The 19283-nt window shown below is 46.6% G+C and overlaps 1 protein-coding gene across 1 annotated transcript in view; it reads right to left on the reverse strand.

The window, feature by feature from the left end:
• The window catches only part of fndc3ba (fibronectin type III domain containing 3Ba), a 41867-nt gene that overhangs the window by 4488 nt on the left and 18096 nt on the right, over positions 1-19283 (reverse strand). Inside the window, exons 4-26 of the mRNA XM_061301149.1 lie at positions 14909-14985; positions 13274-13505; positions 12999-13167; positions 12818-12933; positions 9529-9587; positions 8886-9037; positions 8756-8815; positions 8539-8683; positions 8412-8465; positions 8203-8327; positions 7810-7984; positions 7645-7731; positions 7079-7214; positions 6641-6712; positions 5634-5752; positions 5458-5563; positions 4839-5011; positions 4562-4675; positions 4297-4446; positions 3944-4224; positions 2546-2767; positions 591-757; positions 271-398 (exon numbers count right to left, since the gene is read on the reverse strand). Of these exons, the coding sequence (XP_061157133.1) occupies positions 271-398; positions 591-757; positions 2546-2767; positions 3944-4224; positions 4297-4446; positions 4562-4675; positions 4839-5011; positions 5458-5563; positions 5634-5752; positions 6641-6712; positions 7079-7214; positions 7645-7731; positions 7810-7984; positions 8203-8327; positions 8412-8465; positions 8539-8683; positions 8756-8815; positions 8886-9037; positions 9529-9587; positions 12818-12933; positions 12999-13167; positions 13274-13505; positions 14909-14985 (3119 nt within the window). The remainder of the gene's footprint in view (positions 1-270; positions 399-590; positions 758-2545; positions 2768-3943; positions 4225-4296; positions 4447-4561; positions 4676-4838; positions 5012-5457; positions 5564-5633; positions 5753-6640; positions 6713-7078; positions 7215-7644; positions 7732-7809; positions 7985-8202; positions 8328-8411; positions 8466-8538; positions 8684-8755; positions 8816-8885; positions 9038-9528; positions 9588-12817; positions 12934-12998; positions 13168-13273; positions 13506-14908; positions 14986-19283) is intronic.

Consider the following 19283-nt stretch of genomic DNA (forward strand, 5'->3'; position numbering starts at 1 on the left):
GCCAAAATCGGCGACAGTGAATTATTGCACTTTCGGACTGGGTCTGCGCTTTCATTTTCTATGTTGTCCATCAATACACAATTCCTTTTTTTGCTGCTCCCTGAGGACATTAAAAAAAAAACCGACATGCTTGCCAAGAATATGAATGAGACGATCATTCATTTGACCCGCGTGAGAGATTTGATATTTTACATATAGTACAATCAGCTCTTCTGGCCAGACCACGAAAAAAAATACACATTTTTCATTAGTGTGTGTGTGTGTGTGTACCTGCTTGTATTCGGACTCGCGGCCCACCAACACCTGCAGCACGTAGCTCACGGTGTCCCCTCTCATGGGTGGGATGGACTCCCACGTGACTTCGCACACGTTCCCGTCCAGCTGGTGCACCCTCGGCGCTGTCACGTGAACAATTACAACAACAAAAAAAATCGATAGAGCTCTTGCGTGTATAGACGCAGGCGGGTGGCGAGTGGAATCGAATTCAAATTGACGTTTCTAATCGCAAAGGCTGCAATTTGTGGGAAAAAGAACTTTCACGGCAGTTTATCGATTTTTTCGCATTGTGATACATAATTCCGGTTTTTTACCTTTAAGGGCAGGAGGGACAGACTTGGTGGTGCAGAAGGTGTAGCAGTTGGAGAAGGGGCCCTCGCCGGCGTCGTTGATGGCCTGTATTCTGAAGTTGTAGCTGCTGGACTCGGTCAGCCGCTGGACCTTGTAGGTGTGACTGGGGCCCCGGTAGATGGTCACAAACCTGACGACACATGAAAATAACTTGTTGCATCTGCAGTGCTCGTTCGGACCTCCATTGAGTCGGTCTGGGATGATTCTTTTTGAAACAAAAGGGGTGAGGGCGTTGAGCCTTGAGGCATTCCTGTTTAACCGTCTACTTATATAGACTTCATTGAGCACTATTATGGTATATTTTATATTTTGACACACTGATGAAAAATAACGGGCCTCGAATTTGCGGCCTCTCGCCATCATCTGGTGACGATCCATCATCATCAGTCCATCACTTCATTAACACTTTAACTAGATTGGGGGGAGGCATTTAGCGAGGCCTTGACCCGACTCGTCTGACTAACCTCCCGAAGAGAGGGCAAAAGGACGGCAGAATGGTGTTTGCCTTTATCAGGTGTTTCTCATCTATACTGCAGTTCACCCTGCAACGGCGTCAATCTGTTTTTGTTTATATCAGAAAGCTTTTATAGTCAGGGTCACGCTGGCGGGGAGCACAAAAGGAAATGAGGAAAAAAAATCAGAATGCTGGATTGTGAAGGCCAGTAATGACAAGGGAAGCGAGGGGAGGACAGAACATGCTGTGCTCAGCATGGTCACTCACTGGACATTTTATTAAGCACACTTATCAGAGATTAACGAGCTGATAAATAGTACAACCTTGTAAATCATGTCATTTTTATTTTTTTGGGGGGGGGGGAAATAATTGATTCAACAATCAAAATAATCATTGCAGTTTTTCCACACACAGTATTGGATCTCACGGTGAAGTCGATTTTCTCAAAATGCGATTACAGGAATAAAAATGCATGAGGTGGCGCAGAGAGGAAGGATATTAAACGGCAAGGCCAAAACTCGGAAATTACATTTGAGCCATTTACGTCGGGCCGTTCCATATGTTAGGAGATATTGTCCTCGCGTGTTGTTTCAGGGTTGAAAGATTTGACCTTTGCCAAGGTCAGCTAGAGAGTGATAAAAAACACTACCGTATTTTCCGCCCTATAAGGCGCACCTAAAAACCCAACATTTTCTCAAAAACCAACAGTGCGCCTTATAGCCCGGTGCGCCTTATATATGGACCAAATTCCTAAATTTAAACTGGCCCAAAGCATTGTGTCATGAAATCAATCATAAGTGGCCCGCTGAAGACTATGAATCATGACTCAAAAAGACTATGGATCATTATTTTATGATTATAAAGTAATTTTGTTCCGTCTGAAGTTGAAATAAAAAAGATAAAATGGAGAATGATTTGATTTGGATTAAAAATCTGACATGATGCATTAATGGTGCGCCTTATAGTCCGGTGCGCCTTATATAAGGATAAAGTTTTAAAATGGGCCATTCATTGAAGGTGCGCCTTATAGTCCGGTGCGCCTTATAGGCCGGAAAATACGGTAAATCAATCCTATTCGGCAGAAAGAAAAAAAATTGAAAAAAAATGTCCAGCTGTGACTGAGAATGGCTCCAAAAGAGCAAGCGAGGTGGCCATTGACCTTTTAATAGGAACGAGCTCATCTGCAGCCATGTTCATCTCCTCATTGGGCCTCAACGTGACTCATCTGGGGTACATTTGGTTACAGCGCACACACCGAGCGTCTAATAAGAAACTCGTCGTCTTTCTGTGTAGTATTGACATTCGGCCCATTGATTAGCAGCGGGTGGAGGCGGGCAAGTGTTGGTCAGTACTTTGGTCATTATATTAGGTACACCTGCACAATTTCAAATAATTAGCCTTGTTGTCATTCTGCATTCAAATTGTTGACTTGGATTTGTTTCTATTTCTGCGGACGGAACCCACCTGTGGTTTTTGTCCTCCATCTGCAGCGTGTAGTACACGTCTTCGGCCAGCAGGGAGGAGCGAAGGTTGCTGGCGTTCTCGCCCCACTTCAGCTTGACGCTCTGCGGCCCGGAGGCGGTGCATTCCAGAGGGGGCGGGGCCGGCGGGAGTGGCCGCGTCCTCGCCAGCAGGGGCGGGCTGGACGGGCCGCAGCCGATGGAATTCACCGCCTGGATGTGAACGCTAATCGCCACAAGACAAACGGGTTCATTTGCGCATCTCTAGGCTTTGACCGATTTATCGGTATTGGCTTTTTTAAAATAGGCATATATTAGCTTTTGGTTTTGTTTTTAGACTTCAATAAACAAATCTACAAAATCAGGAAATTGTTGATTGTGATTATTTTGGGGGGCGGACATCTTGTGTCAGGAGCGCACGTGGCATTTGGAGTCAGACACGGGTGACCTTTGGTTGAAATTCACGCGGCCCAGCCACAACAAGAGCCTCAAGAGGCAACGTGCACCAAACAGAACATTTTTATTATCATATTTAATTGTTTTGTTTGCTTTCTTTTTTTTTAACTCAACTCTTATGTAATGTGTTTCATTAATACGTGGTGTCTCCTTCCGCCCTATTTGTAACCATTAAAAAACGGTCCACCTGGCAAAGACACTTAACATCCAGCAAACAAACAGGGAGGGAGCAGCGCCTCTGCCACGTTGAAGGACACACACTCATCGCACAAACAGTGTTGTGCCATTGTGCATCATCGGGGGCCATTACGGGGCAGTGTGACATGGGAACAAAACAAGCCAGGATGAAAACACGGCAGGCACGCGTGTGCTCTGGTACAGGTAATAACAGAAGTTGCAAATGGTAACAACAGCGCATTATGATTCAGATGGGTTATTTACCGTACACACCCGCCACCTGCTCTCACCATCCAATAGAAGGCTTAAAATGATTTTCTCCGAAAAATCCCCTGGGCTGTCCTCAACTACATTACGGCCACGATTTACTTTGATCATATTTCTCTGTTTGGCTTTTTCAAATATCCCATTTTCATTACCATCTCAATTTAGTTTGGCTCAAAACACAATCAAGGATACATTCTGATGAATTTAAAAAGCGGAAAAATGAAGCGGCCGACTACAACTGAGGATTTACAAACGGCAGGATGTGGAAAAATCCATCAAGTGAAACAATTCCACTAGTCGCTCACAAAAACACGTGTATCAAATACTGGCAATTTATCGTTAACAAAGCAATCGCCAAATAAATTGACGACTATTTTGATTTGCCGATGAATCGAAACCTTCATTCAAACAATTAAAAATCGTCTCAACAGGTCCTCCATAGAATAAAACAGTATGAAAAATATTTTTTACAGTCAGAAAAAAAATGATAGTGTAGCAGTACCTGTACTCGCTGTCTGGCTGCAGACCGCTAACCAAATGACTGGTCGCCGGCTCCACCGTGATGCTCCGCTCATCCAGAGAGATGATATACGAGGTGATTTCCACCCCGTTGCAGTTTGGCTCCTCCCACTTGAGGAGGAGACAGGTGGAGCGCGACTGACCAGGCTCCGAGGAGGCCGGCAGGTCCAGGAGGCTGAGCGAGGACACCATGTCGGGAACGGTCGCCGGTGTCTGGAAACTGACCTGCTGGCTGTGAGGCCCCGCCCCCGCCTGATTGACAGCCTAGGGGCGAAAAATTCAAGTCGAAACGAACCGAAAAAAGCAACTGCGCTCGTAAGCGTGACGCCGACTCACCTGTAACCTGCAGCAGTAGCTGGTGGCCGGCGTGAGATCGGACACTTCGCACTGCGTGGCCGAGCCGCAGTAGATGAGCTCCGTGGGCTCGTCTTCCCGGCCCCACTCCAGAATGTACTCGGAGATGTCGCTGCCCGAACCCTCGGGACTCTGACAAAACATGAACAAACTATGAAGACCTGAACTGTTTCCGTGGCAACCCAAGCACTCTTTGGTACCCTTCAGTTTATACCACCAAAACAAATTTCCCATGAATGCGTCTCACCTCCCAGTTGAGCGACACGCAGGTGTTACTGGTAAGAACGATGACCGGCGCCCCACACTGGCCTGGAGGACCTGCTAGTGTCGTGACCACCGTAGGCTGGGAGTACTCGCCATACTAAAAAAAAGTAAGTTATTTTAATCAAGATGAATTTTTATTCATTTTTTATTTAGTTAGTTATTTTATTTTTTTAAATCAATTAACCAGTCATGATAATCATTGTGTCAAATATGAGCCGCAAAAATCAATGGGGTTAATCCTTGCGATCGATTTTTCTCACCCCAGCCTCATTGGCAGCCCTCAGCCGGAAACTGTAGGTGGCGCCGGGGAGCAGACTTCCCACGGTGCACTGCAGCTCCGGCCCGTGGAACACTTCAGCCGGCTGAGCATCTCCTTCGCTCATCTCCAGGCTGAATGTGAACGCCTCGCTGGCACCGTCAACGGCGGGGGAGTCTGCGCCATGACAGAAAAAAAAACAATTCTAAAAATACATCTGCTATATTCTGATGTGAAATTTAAAGTTATAATAGATGTGAGGCAATTTCACACACCTGCCGAGCAAAAGCATACGTGCACCAAAGGTCACCTTCACCCGCAGACGCTTAATTGTAGCAATCTGCTCCAAGTGGAGTCGTATTAAAATAGACTATAAGGAGATCTTCCAGAGCGTTCTGGGAAAATTGCGCCAGCGGGGGGCCACCGAGCCGAGCCAGCCGGATGGCGCTTAATTTTTTCAAATGAAGCCTCGCTTAAGTGCCAAGCGCGCTTTGACCGAGGGATCCATTAGGGCGACCCAAGGAAACGCAACAAGCAGCCAAAGGGTAATTAAGCTGCCTCGCCGCAATCAATCAAATAATCAAGCATCTAAATGCTCTGTCTATGTGTGTGTGTGTGCTTACCCCATTCGAACTGCACCTCCTTGTGTTTGGCTTTACCCACAATCCTCGGCGGTTGGCACGGCCCTGGCGGAACGCTTAACGTGCGCACCGGCAAGCCAACAGTGCACTAGAGGTGAAACAAAATGTATTTAGGATTTTTGAAAAATGATTTGAAATAATATTGAAGCCAATATTACCGGACTGTGCCCCCCGGTGGTGATGCTGCAGACGCGCAGGCGGTACATGCTCCCCGGCGCCAGGCGGTCGCACACGCAGTCTGTGGCCGGCCCGCTGTACGCCACCTCCCATTGGTTGGCTGCGCACAAAGACACAAATGGGCACGCTAAATTATCTTTGTGACATGGAAAGTAAGATTCAAAAGTAGAAAAATGAGCTCTTTTGTCGGATTTATTCTTTTTTTTAAGGATCCCCATGGAATAGATTAGAGCGATAGAGCTGAAAGGATCGGCCTGTTTTCAAATTGAAAGAATATTCATTTGAACAATGCTTATGGAGCCTGAATAGGAAACTTGAACAAAATCCCATTCATTCATAAAGCATGCCAACGGCTAAATTAGAATCATTTCAAAGACATTCCAATTTTCAATTTTCCAAGACATGCAAGATAATGATCATTTGCTAATGATTTTGTCTAACCTACCGGGCATGTCACCATTTTGCTTCCTCATCTTTTTCCTCTCCACGTGCTTTCTTCCCTCGCAGTGCTTTTTGAGCGACAGCCACCCTTTTGCTCCATAGTTGATGACTTTCCCCTCGCAAAGACCGCAAAGCGCTTTTCCCGGCTCTTTGTGTTTGAAAATGAACTCGGAGAGCGGGCCGCCGTCCACCTGTTTTTTCAACCAGGCCCAATTCCACACGTTCTTGATGCCCGCGTCATAACCGGAGAGTGTCCCGCAATCCTTTTTACGGAGGACGTCTTTTTCCCACGACATTTCGACTGGAGATTTCAAACTCGCTTAGCGGGGAGGATTCAGGTAAGCCGCCAACTACGCAGTACCCTCGACAAGCCTAGTCAGCGCTAAAGCAGTCCCGTCCTGCAAGGGGTGAAGAATTTTGCTTTATGACAAAAGGGATTCCGTCGCTCTTTATAGATGATGTTTCTTTGGTGGACGTTGCTTTATGACAAATTGCTTTATGATGATATTGTTGCAGAATTAAAAGCAGAATTATAGACCATGTGTACCTTCCGAGCATCCCTCGCTAATCTCCAACAAATACGTGAGCGCTTCAGAGCCGCCGTTGTCCTGCGGGGGATCTGACACAAGCAAAACAAGAAGAAGACAAAGCATTTAAGGACATTTTAATTCGCTCTCGCTTTCCACAACAAGATACTTCTCCTTTTAATTGACAACGTGTGTAATTAACATTTGCTGGGATTAAGATGGAGTCGGCTAGATGCACGCTGGACACGACATTGAGGACACCGGCACATTTCAACAAGCGTTGCCAGTAAAATAAAACTAGATATATTTGTGTATTGATCCACAGAATTCATATGAAATAATAAAAATATATAAAAAAAGAAGAAAAAAAAGAAGTATTGATACACAGAATTAATATATAATAAAATATAAAAAGAAATATAACAAGTGTATCCCGAAACAAAGCAGGTCTCACTCACCCCATGTGACGGTGAGGGCGTAAGGCGTGGACGCCACGACGCACGGCGTGGACGGCGGGCCCGGCTTGTCGGGATTGGTGGTGCACACCAGCACCTCGCTGGGACTGCTCTTGCCTTCCACGTTTGACGCAATCAGCTACGTGCGACGAGAAGAGGACAGAGAGGAGAAAAGAAAACAGGAAGCGTGCGCGTCAGGTGATGGAGGATCATAATGTGAATATAATGGCAGTACTGTAAACGCTGCTTTTATATACGCTGGCCGACGAGGACGCAAATGTGAGGTGTGATTACATATGATTACAGACAACACGCGAGAATCTCATGCAGAGAGCCTTGTAATAGCGTAATTGCAGGCAATGGTGTCGATGCAAAATGGCGGCCACGTGGAAAAGATACTTGAGTAATTCTGTTCAATTCAAAATACTGTTAAAAAATAATTACTATAATAATATAATTCAAATTAAAAATTAAAAGCAAAATAAAACTAATAAATGTATAGTTTGGATTTTAAAAAGCAACACTAATAATAATTTTGAAGAATTTAATTTGAAGGAAATGTGGCTCACCCTGAATTTATACTGCGTGCTCCTCTTCAGGCCTTGTACAGTACAGGTCAGGTTTTCTCCAGTGTACTTCGGGTGAAAGTCAGCTCCCTGGGAGAGGTTCATTTGCGAATGTTAGCACCCCCCTTACACGCTTCAGCGCGTCGCGTCGACGGACGGGGCACTCACGCTGTTGTCCTCCTGGATCTCCAGGGTATATTTGAGCTGCTCCTCGCCGGAGCTGCCCTCGGGTCGCCCCCACTCCAGGGTGACCCAGGACACGCCGGCCCGAACCAGACGCGGCGCCAGAGGCAGCGCGGGCAGTGTGCCCATGGTGTAGAACACCGCCTCAGGGCTGAAGCCGCTGCACGACCAATCATTAAAAATAAACGCTAGTGTCTTTTCACCACTCTCAAGTTGAAGAAATGTTCTGTCTCTTTAAAACTTCCACAAAAAAAAAAAAATCTTTATAAATAAACTAAAATAAAAAGATAAAAATTTGATAATGATTAATTGACAAATGTTTACAGCCCTGCAAATAATTCAGGAACAGCTTTTTGGAAATATTCTTCTTTGTCTTACCTGGTGCCGATGTCGTTGTGTGCCGCCACCCTGAAGGTATAAGCGCAGGCAGGGAACAGACGTGTCAGTCTACAATGTCGCTGGCTCCCGAAGTAACATTCCCGGAAAACGCTGTTCTTCTTTCCCTGCGTGGCGAACAAACAAAAATGAGCAAACCGTTCGTGAACCAAAATCCTCTAGGAAAGAAAGCCATCGTTGTTATCACTCACCTCATCCCATTCCAGCAGGTAGTTTGTGATTTTGGGTCCGTTTTCGTTGGGCAGCTGATGGTGACCAAACAATTCAACCAATGCTGACAAGAATTGAATTAAAAAGTAAAAAGGAGCTTGTTCTTACCTTCCACTGTAAAGAGAGGGTGCTTTTGGTACGGTGGGAAAGTTTGGGGGCGAGCGGGACGTCGGGAACGCTGACGCTGCAGTGCGTGGTGAACGCGCACGCCTCGGAGCACGAGCCGCGGACAGAGTTGTACGTGGCGCACACCCTGCCGGGCAAATGCGGGTCGAGGTCACGGAGGTGGACTCCAGCGACAGAGTGAGGGGAGGAGAGCACTTACCGTACGTGGTACTCGGTTGCCGGCCTTAGATCTTTGAGATGATACTCCAGTTCTTCGCCACTTTTACACGCAACAAAAAAATCAGTTCGAACAATTCAAGCCAGATCATTTGGTTTCTGCTGGAAATTACCTGTAAATGAGGCGGAATTTCCCGTCGCGGCCTTTATCTGAGAGGGACACCTCGTAGGAGCACGACACGGGCATGCCGTTGCTGTGTCGGCTCGCCAGGCCTGTAGGGGGCGCCCAAGACAGGCGCACGGCTCGGGCCTGCAGGTTGGACACCTACCAACAAATACACAATGGGACAAATATTACGACTGGGTTGGAAATCCGTCACTCATTCCTTAATTACTCTTCTAGTTGATGTTTAAACTCAAACAAAACAGATCAAACTAATTTGCATTGAGCGTTAACCCGCACGCCAAATAAAAGTTTTTGGTTTTGTTGCTCCCAGTGTTTTTTCTGTCTTCCATTTAATCAGACATTTGAGATTGTTGACGCGTGTTGATGGCAAGATGAACAGATACCGCCCTCGTGTGGCCCTTTTGAGTACTGCTGCAGTCTTCTTTGCAAGCAGGGAGGAAAAAGCCAATTCTGCAATGTCTTTTTTTTTCCATCTTATAAACATCTGATTTTCATGTTAGCCACAGAGACAGGATGGAAACATGGAAAAAATATCATGTGCCGGCAATGAAAGCATCGGACAAGGAGCTGATTGATGAACGAGTGTGTGCACGCGCGTGCGTGAAAGAGGAAAAGTTGCGCACACCAACCTGTGGTTTGTCGATTGTAGAGAGCACGTCTTGAATGCGTTTCGTCTCTGAGTCATGATCTGTAGGGAGGGAAAAAAAAAAAATTATTAAGTCAGACAACATGTTTGTGCTAATTTATATTTTTAAACCCCATAAAAAACAATCTGCAGTTTTCTGTGCCATCATATAAAAAGCATGCAACGCTAATGTCATGTATGTAATGTGTGTTAATAATCTACATGCTGATGAGAGACTGGGGGAACTCCGACCCCCCCCACGTGGGGTCCTTCAAATGGAAGCTTTTTTTCCGCCTGCTTTCTCCATTTGCGACTGTAAATCACAATGTGTGTGCGCGTGTGTTTGTTTGCGGAGGAGCCTGGAGCGACACGTGTGAGTCATGGCAACCGTGATGTCATGGAAGCACAACCTCAACTTGACCTCCCCTTTACGTGAGCGTGAGCGTGTGTGTGTGTTCTAAAAAGTTACAGCAGAGCTACTGTATGCATTTTACCTGTGGAACTCCGCACACACACACACGCACATAATTGCCGACTGTTTCATCATTACGGTTTGTTGCAGATTCAGGAGGAGAGGTTCAAGAACAAGCCTTTCCTATCCGCTAGAACTTGAGTGCCCTCTTGTGGCGTCCCAGGGTATCACAGACAATACTCATAAAATATGCAAATAGGTGACAATAGGTTGCACAAATAAATAAAACACAATTAGGTCAATTTAGAAATAGGCCATGTTGAGTCGGGGGCCACAATAAATCAATAAGAAAAATACAATTGGGCTTTTGCTTTGATCAGTAAAAGATTGAGTGGATTAAAGAAAAACAGAAAACACGTCGAGTGCTGGGACTTGCGGTGGATGAGGCCAGCTGCTAAACTCTTTCATACGCAGAAGAACCACAAGGAGCCCGACAGAGACACACACACACAAATATGTTTATGTGCTGCCCACACTTCCTCTCGTGCGTCTGACCTCACATCCTGTCTGAGTGTAAGACGATAAGCGAGGACAGGCGTTGGCAGTAGGAAAATGGGAAAAAGATGAAGCTTTTGGGAAGAAGGATCGAAAAAAATAGCTCGGGGGAAGTGCAGGCTAGACGAGACGGAAGCAGAATCAAATATGTTGTTGATGTTTTTTTTCTTATATTTTTAGAATATTAATGAGTCATGAGCCGATATCTCACTCAGCAGATGACTTCAAAGTGACATGGTGTGACATGGGATCAACTTCCCGCATCCTGACTTCTGTAAATAAACTCGGCCGGAAAGGGGGGGGGGGGGAGGAAAAAATAAAAATCATCAACTTCACTTGGAATTTGGATGCACAATCACGCAAGGACACCGCGTCTTGTCTGCGGCACACCTTTTCACATTTCAGTGTGCCGATTGGATGAAAAAAAAATACAAATAAAAAAAAAAAAGAAGAGGAGGAGGAGGTCGCATTCCTGCAGAATGACGGCCTGCGGCTCCGGCTCGCATTCTGTCTGCGCCGGGACAGAAAAAGACCTTTAAGGCCTGGAGGTGGGGGTGAAAAATGTGAAAAATGCAGCTGAGGGTGCACGCGCACACACGCACACACACGCCTGCAACGTTGGTCGTCATGGTGCTTCTCATGGAGACAATCTACACAAGATTTTGATATGCTGACTAAAAAAAGTTAAGCATGTCAGCAATGGGAAGTTGAGTCACCCATTCGGGGCACAATCATCCAAATATTCTTCGTATGTCGCGAGACTGCGGGACTCGGGTTTTCCCCGGAACCCTGACCCCATCCGACCCTGCTCAGCCCAGGCTGAATGATGCAAGGGTATTGAACACAAATGGTGAAGCAACACCCGCAGACATGCATATATTCTTTATCCTCTGCAAACTCCTCATTTGTGTTTAATGCCATTTCTATAAAGTGTTTACCAAAAACTATGATGCCAAAACATGTAATCATTTTCTATTGTGACCACAAATGATCATTACACTTACAATAAATTTAAATAAAATAGTCAATGGCACGTCATATGATTAATGTTGCCAGTTATTTATGACATCCACCAACTTGGTTGGAAGAAATAAACAGGATGATTAAAAATAATCTTCAGTCCCCAAAAAAAAAAAATCCCCGGGATTTCCTCGCACGCAAACACAGCTGAGCTCAGCTGGCGCACCAACTCTTGAAAGCCCAAGGGTCACTTGCGCCTTGATTGACGGGAGCAGGCGCCCTCGTATGACCTCACATATGATGTCATCATTTTCCCTTCATATTTCTCATCTTGTCCGTGTCGTTTCCTCCTACATCCCTCGTCCTCCTCCGCATCGGCCTTATTTGGAATTCGTGGGAAGCACGGCGAACTCGGCCCGGGATGAGATAATCGCCATGGCGATGCACATCCAAACAAGGAAGGAGTTGGACCTCCGGGGGGGGTCATCAAGGAGAGGTTAATATGTAAGCATGACTCGTGATTCGGTCAAAAGGTGAGTACAAGCTAATGAAGATGACATCCCCGGAGTAAAGATTCGCTTTTTTCTATTTCTGGGGTTTTTGCAGAGCTGGTTTTTGATGGGGGCGGAGCTAAGATGCCATGTTGGCACCAGCGTGGGGGTATCATGGGCACGACAGAGTCAAAGATGAACTTTTTTTTTTATGGACGCGCACGCATGCACCCGATCCCCATGGTTTCCCTGTGACCCGGCCGGGCCGAGCCGGGACACACATCAAGTTGTCACTGTGCGTGCGTTCCGTACAGAAGGTTCTCGACTCACAAGTCAATCTCTCTCGGCCGGTGGTGTGTTTGTGCCTTATCCAACCTCATCTGGATCCACAAACTGACTGTTTGAATGAAAGACGTGCATTTAAAGGGACTCAGGAGAAGAGTCGAACTGGATTTGACTCAATTTGATCAAACATGAGCCAGCACGACACAACTGCATTTTTGTGTAGTTGTCTAACCCATAACTCTTTTTGTGTATTTGCACGCATGTGTGTGATAACACAAAGCTGCTGTATCTCCGCGACACAAAGTTTCCTTCATCCAGCGAGATGCCACCACAGGTATGGGCAACCACCGCCGCCCGGCCGGCCCACTCCGCCCACCTGCACCAACAAGGCGTGTATTGTGGCCGGGGGTAAAGCGATAGCGCTCCGGGACGGACGGCCTCAGCTATGCGACAAGCCAGACAGAGTTTCTTTTTTTTTCCCACACTGGGTTGCATTCGACCATTCTTGAGAGACGTTTCATGCATTCAAAAGGCCGTTGGAGTCGGGTCACCGAGGTGGGCGAAGCAAAAATGTTATGATGTCATCTTACCTTGCGTGTGCGCCTCGGCTTCACCGTTGCGCGGACTGCTGCGAAGTCGCCTGTCCGGTTTCTTGCCGCCCGGACTGCCGACTCCTGAGCCCAGTGACGGCGCGTGGGACTTGCCGCTATTATAAACATTTTAAATGAATAAAAAGGAAGCCGAATAAAAAAGCGAGACCGGCGCGCTCACCTGTAACCGTTATGGGCCGGCCCCAGGCTGCCTTTATGGAGCGTGGAGGGCGGCGAGTTGAGCCGGTTCTGTCGCTCCAGTTGCCTCTGTTCCTTGATCTTTTTGGGTTGCGGCTTTCCGTACGTCTCCTCCCGGATGAAGTTGGACATGCCGTACACCGGGATGATTTCTGGGGGGCAAGGGCGGAAGTTAGCGACGCTCGCCGGTTCGCTAGCTAGCACCCCACCAGAACCGCCTTGGGAAGACGGCGCCGCGCCTGCTCGGGACGTGGGTACCTGGGTCGCCATACATGGGGGGGAGGTGGTGCTGGTAGTACTGGTGGTGAGTCAGCTCGCCGGGGCTGACGGGCGGGTAGAAGGAGTGGGAGTTGGGGATGAAGTGCGGGTGGGCCAGGTAGGGGGGCAGGTGGTGTGTGGGCGACAAAGCGGGGGAGTAGGAGGGGGGGTAGCACTCCGGAGACTGGGGGGTCACCACTACCCGGCGGACCCCGGTGGTATCTTCCAGGACCTGCGGCACAATCAAACGGTGTTTTTAATTGCGCCTCGCGTGCAAGGCCCTGCTGTGTGTGTGTGTGTGTGTGTGTGTGTGTGTGTGTGCAAACTTTGCAATAGTAGTTGCAAACACATTGCAGCTATTGAGGCACTTCCAACAGGCCGGCATTCCAGGCCGGGAGCAAAAAAACACACCTCCTGCGGCGAGACGGGGGAGGGGGGCATCTCCACTAGACAATAACAATATCATCACACATGCATACACACTCAAAAGCCCAAAACAAACACACAATGAAAAGGGGAGCCAAAACATGACAGCGCATGAAAGGCCCAACCAATGTGGATTTTTTTTTTTTTAGGCAAAATGGGACAGAGTAAAATGATTTATTAATGAAATAATAATAATAAAATAATTATTAATTAAAAAATTAAAAAATAACCTCATTTTTATTCACAGGCTGGATATTTGACTGTTTTACAATATTATTAGGTATTTGATGAACTAGCAACTGGAGAAAAATCGGCAAAACTTTTTGGCCAATTTTGAACATGTTAATGTATGTTAAAAAAATGGAAAATAGACATAAAAAAAGCCAACTGCAATTTGCTTGTTTCAAATATTGACCGCTGGCTGATTAGCCAATTATTCAGTAGTTCCCGGTAAAGTGGGCAAAGAAAAACAAGATAAACCCCATTCAGTACAAAACACACACACACACACACACATAGCCGCGACCTCCTCCTCCAACTCCTTGTTTACAGAGGCCAAAGTCCCAGCATGACTACATGTGGAGCAGACCTCATGCAATATTTACCAGTAATACACACAAACAGCTGAAAAGTACACAAAGCACACACAAACCATGACAAGCATTTTGTGCAAAAAAAAAACAATCTGTCAATAACACCCTGCGTACGTGCCTCTGACCCCTATCAGCCCTGTTTATGTAAGAGTGACAGTGTTTCCCGCTCGCACTTGGCGCACACATACACACACACACACACACACACACACACAAGGCAAGCCAATGACCTCCCAGTGGCCGAAATGCAGACCACACACTGTACCCAACTAGTACTGACCGTACGCTTATGTAAATGACATTTGTTTGTCGGGAATCAGACATTCTGTACATTCCTCGGAGCTGAACAAACAAGGGCTCACCCCCGTCGCGTTAACTGCAAGGGTGGTCGCTTATCACATTAAAATGAAGGACGTCATTCAAAGACTCCAGATGAGGATTAAAAAATGCGGGCGATGCGAGTAACATAGCCAGCGTCGCGTCGTGATGGTGTGCCTCAAGGATCAATGCTTAGCCTTGAGATTTTTGTGACTTACATCGAAATAATGCTGCAATTTCACCGTGTTGGGAGTTTTTGCAGAGGACGCCAACTTTTGATAACACGCTGCAAACCAACCTGTGAGATGTATCCTGGTGGCACGTGGATGGGCGGGATGGAGCCGTTGGGGGACATCATGGGGACCTCGGCGGGACCTGCAAAGATCAAAAAGATCGAGTCAATGAAACGATTAAAACGCAGCTTCTTGACCTCGTCTTCCTTGTTTGGATTTTCCGGTAGTCTAACACCACACTGCCTCTCACAGGCCAGTCAAGGTACTACACCATATTTAATGTCACGTCACTCAATGATTTTTCAATCACTTGCAAGCGGATTTATGGATCCATATGGAGTGGCTACGATGTCCAGAAAACAAGCTATAGCGCCGTCACAATATCAGATAACGAGAAATAAGCTGCCAACGTATTTAATAGAAGAAGCCGATTTCAAACTAGGTTGACTTTTCCGCCTTTGCCTGAACACACGGAGCATCTCCTCCTCTATCTTCTGCACGATGGGCTGCTTAAGTCATTGGGCAGCCGATGGGAACGCTGGTGGAATAAATCATGATGGGAATGCAGACACCAAACCCACCCAAAATTTAGCGGGGTGTTTAAAGTTGTAAAAAGTGGCTGGATTGTTGAAGGGTAGCAAAAAAAAAAAAAGTTCATTTTTCTTAAAGCATAAATTTCAATTTCCTCTGAATAACTCGTCACTCGTTCTTTTGTCTGTTACGGTTCCTATTTTCAGGAATTACCTGCCTCCCCTTCCAGCCATTAGTCACATCCTTCCAAGATTACTCACTTCAGCCTCCATCCTTTGCTTTCTTTCATCCCAAAATGATTCCCTCTTTCCTTCCCCACCTCGCCTGACTTCCAGTCAGGTCCGACGCACAAGGGGTAGAGTGTGTGTGTCCTAAGTGTGTCAGTGTGGTGAGAAGGTCACAGGTAGAGCCCAGACAGACCTCCTTCAGTCCCGTCGACTCGCACGCCGCCGCGACGGGTATGAAAGTCCTCATTGAGAAGACGCTCACCCCCCCCCCCCAAAAACACACTCTCCTGCAGATAGCCTTGTGCTCTTTGCTCAACAAACAGCAGCATTCCTTGACACACACGCATTCTAGTACACACACACATTCCCATCCGTGGCCCCCTGGACCGGACCCAACAGGCCCGAATACCCCCCTGAGAAACACAAGACACTCTTTGTGAGCTGGCCTTCACGTCCACACACAGCTGTAAGCCACATGGCTGCCATTTAGCAAAGCTGCGCATAAGTGACTGCTTGTACGCACGTGTGTACGGATGTGTGTACGTACAAACGGCGTGCGTGGAGAAATGGCTGGCGCAACGCTAACGTGACGTCGCGCAACTTCCTGTGCCTAATCCGGTTGGAATTCCAAGCAACTGTATGGAGGATTGGTTGAGTGTAAGAAAAAAAAAAATAGGATGATTAAGTATTGTGTAAAAGAAAATTGCGCAGTTACACGCTCGTACACACAGAGGGGAGGTGATGTAACATTTCATCAGATGTTTCCCATGATGCAGCTGTCAAAGCCAGCTGCCAGTGGGCCCCCAAATCACAACACACACACACACACACGGGAACCCAGAACGACCCTCACACTGTCTGCAACCATTGCATTCTCACACACATTTGCACAACATTTTTTACAACAAGTAGCAGATAGCTCACAAAAATCAGCAATGAGCATCTTCTATTTCAATAAAACTATGTGTGTGTGTGTGTTCTTGTTTCATGTTGTTAGTGAGAACCGCTCTTGCCATCGCAGGTAAAGTCCAGCCTGTGTGTGTGTGTGTTGTGGCATCGCCTGGAAGTTATGTAACTGCCACTAGGGTAATGTTATCTGTCCTCCAGAGCCCGAGACGCTCCCACAAAAACTCACACTAGTGTTTTTCTTGCGTGGACCAGCTAAAAGGTTAAATAAATAAAAGGTGGGCTGTTTTTTTTAAGTCATGGTACACTGGGACATCCCTGCAAAGAAAATTGTCCCCGCAATAAAGGGTGAGTCGTCAAGGAACATGCTACTAAAACAAAAATACACACCAACTCAAAGCCGGATACACAGGAGACAACTTTTAAAATATTAGCGTCACATTTCAGGTCAACGCAATTCAGTGAGGCTAAGAGGGGTGTGGCGGACGGGCGGCCAGGCGGGGGCAGCTGAGGAGGAAGCGGGGGACTTCCTGTGCGGGCCACTGCCCCGGGTAACAATGTAAAAGAGTGTGTGTGTGAACTTGGCAAAAGAGCCGATAAAGTTTTTTTTTCTCTCTAAATACAAGTTGGCAGTCGGCATGTAATCAGAGCGGTTCGCCGATTAGCTTGGGAATGTAAATCATAACCTGGGGAGTTTGCACAAAGGGGGCTTACAGTAACACCAAACGTGGTTTAAGGTATGTGTAAGCACATTCCTGCTTCCAAGCCACTTTCATAGCAGACAACACAACCTCAATGATGTCAAAACTAATCATTGGTTGATAACCGATGATCGTATTCATCGACAGCTAGTTTAATAATTGAGTAATCGTTGATGTTGTTCGTTATCAAGTGAAGCAAAATGTGAAACCACCAGCACCACGAGTGAATCAGCATGATGAGTGCACCGTAAAAATGAACTTCTCATCGCCGTGTCATTGGCAGTCGGTCGCCGGGCGGACTTTCCGGGACTCCGGTCGCGGCCGAGCGGTAAGTGAGCCGAGGGAACAATTAGCAGGCAAACGGATGTAAAACTTTATTTTCTGACTGCGTTTAAAAGGTGCATCGAGTTTCTGGCTTTTGCTTTCTTTGCATGGAAGTAGCAGAAGTCATATCGTTTGAAATTGAATGGCGGGCCCTCTTAGGAAATCAAGCCGCGTTGACTCAAAGGCAAGTCATCGAGTTTATTATCGGAATATGATGTGATGTGGGCTTTCCGTCGTCCACACGCGTGACCTCTGGGACTGGCACTATATTGCCAGAAAGGTGCAGTTCAGGAAATTGAAGGTTCAAGCATGCGTCAAAGTTACAATTAAAAAGACAATTAAAAGGAAAATAAATAAATAGCACATCATTCATAGTACACATACTACAATTAAATATGAACCATCAAAATGAACTACTCCAAGTGGCCAAAAGTGGGAGGAGAAATTTTAAAAAATCGTATTTCACCTAATAACGATCGGCTTTTAAATTGGTCATCGGCTCCGAATTCCGATTACGTGATCGGATCAGGACAACCCGAATTAGCATGTCGAGTATTCGTGTCGACGCCTTTTAAAAAAATGCAAGTGCCAGCACGCTCCTCCACCCGGGGGCCGACTCGACCCCCCCCCCCCCACCACCACCACCACCACCATCGGAGGATTTCTGCAAGCCGACCTAGTTGCTGCTGGGTCCGCTCCAGAGTAGAGCAACGTCATGTCTGGAGGGACTCAGCCACTCTTGCTTTGTTCTCTCAGAAAACACACACACACACACTAGCCCAGCTGCACACACACAGATGTGTGTACACAATTACACATGAAGGCGCTTATACACAAAGACAAACATGTCTGCGAAGAAAAATGGAGACAAAAGCAACGTAACACCTGCAAACTTGTGTATAAACTCTTAAAGGAGTCACGCTGACACACACAAACACTTGAGTTCTGGAGCACGCTGACATTTGCGTAGTTTACGCTGACAAATTACACTCGACACACCTGGAACAACACACGTATATACACACACACGAGGATTTTTGCAAATAATTTACTTTTTTCAAAATCGTGACTTTTAAATATTAATATTATCATGTAACATATTACATAATCTTGTTTTCTATGTTTGAATTGTGCAAGTTTTGCACAAAAATAAAATAAAATCATGCCTGAGCAAATATTTAATTTTTATTTTATTTTCCAACAAATCTTTTTTTTTTTTTTGAATCGCATAAAATAACTATTCTCAACATTCTCAATATAATAACTTTAGGGGGGAAACTTCAGGCGGGAGTTTCGCCGGACGACAGGGAGTGTGCGACGCATTTTACTCGGCCCACTTGGTTCAACCCAGCGGTGACTCGGCCCGAATGTACACAATCCAGACGGCCTGTGACTCATTCTATCCATCCCCTAATCAGGCGGGCGCGTCGAGCGAAGAGGCGCAACAGCTGTCGGCGAGTAAACACACTCGGAGGAGTCCGATAATCGTTTCCTGCTTCTCCTCTTCAAACCTTGACCCAGTAAAAAAAAAAAAAAGAAGAGCAGCTTTTGTACCCCCCGACAGCCCAAATTCCTTCAGGATGAGTCACGGCCACTTTGCGGCTCCGCTTTTCCCAGTTTGATCAAAGGCGAGCGTCCGATCCGCTCTCACAACACCAATTTGTCCTATTTCCAAAGCGGGACGGACTGGATCCAAGTCCACCTTGAGCGGGGACTTTCCCAAAATCCGCCGCCCCCCTCCTCCTCCGTCG

Source organism: Syngnathus typhle, linkage group LG16 (genome assembly GCF_033458585.1).
Source record: "Syngnathus typhle isolate RoL2023-S1 ecotype Sweden linkage group LG16, RoL_Styp_1.0, whole genome shotgun sequence".
Taxonomy (NCBI): Eukaryota; Metazoa; Chordata; class Actinopteri; order Syngnathiformes; family Syngnathidae; genus Syngnathus; species Syngnathus typhle.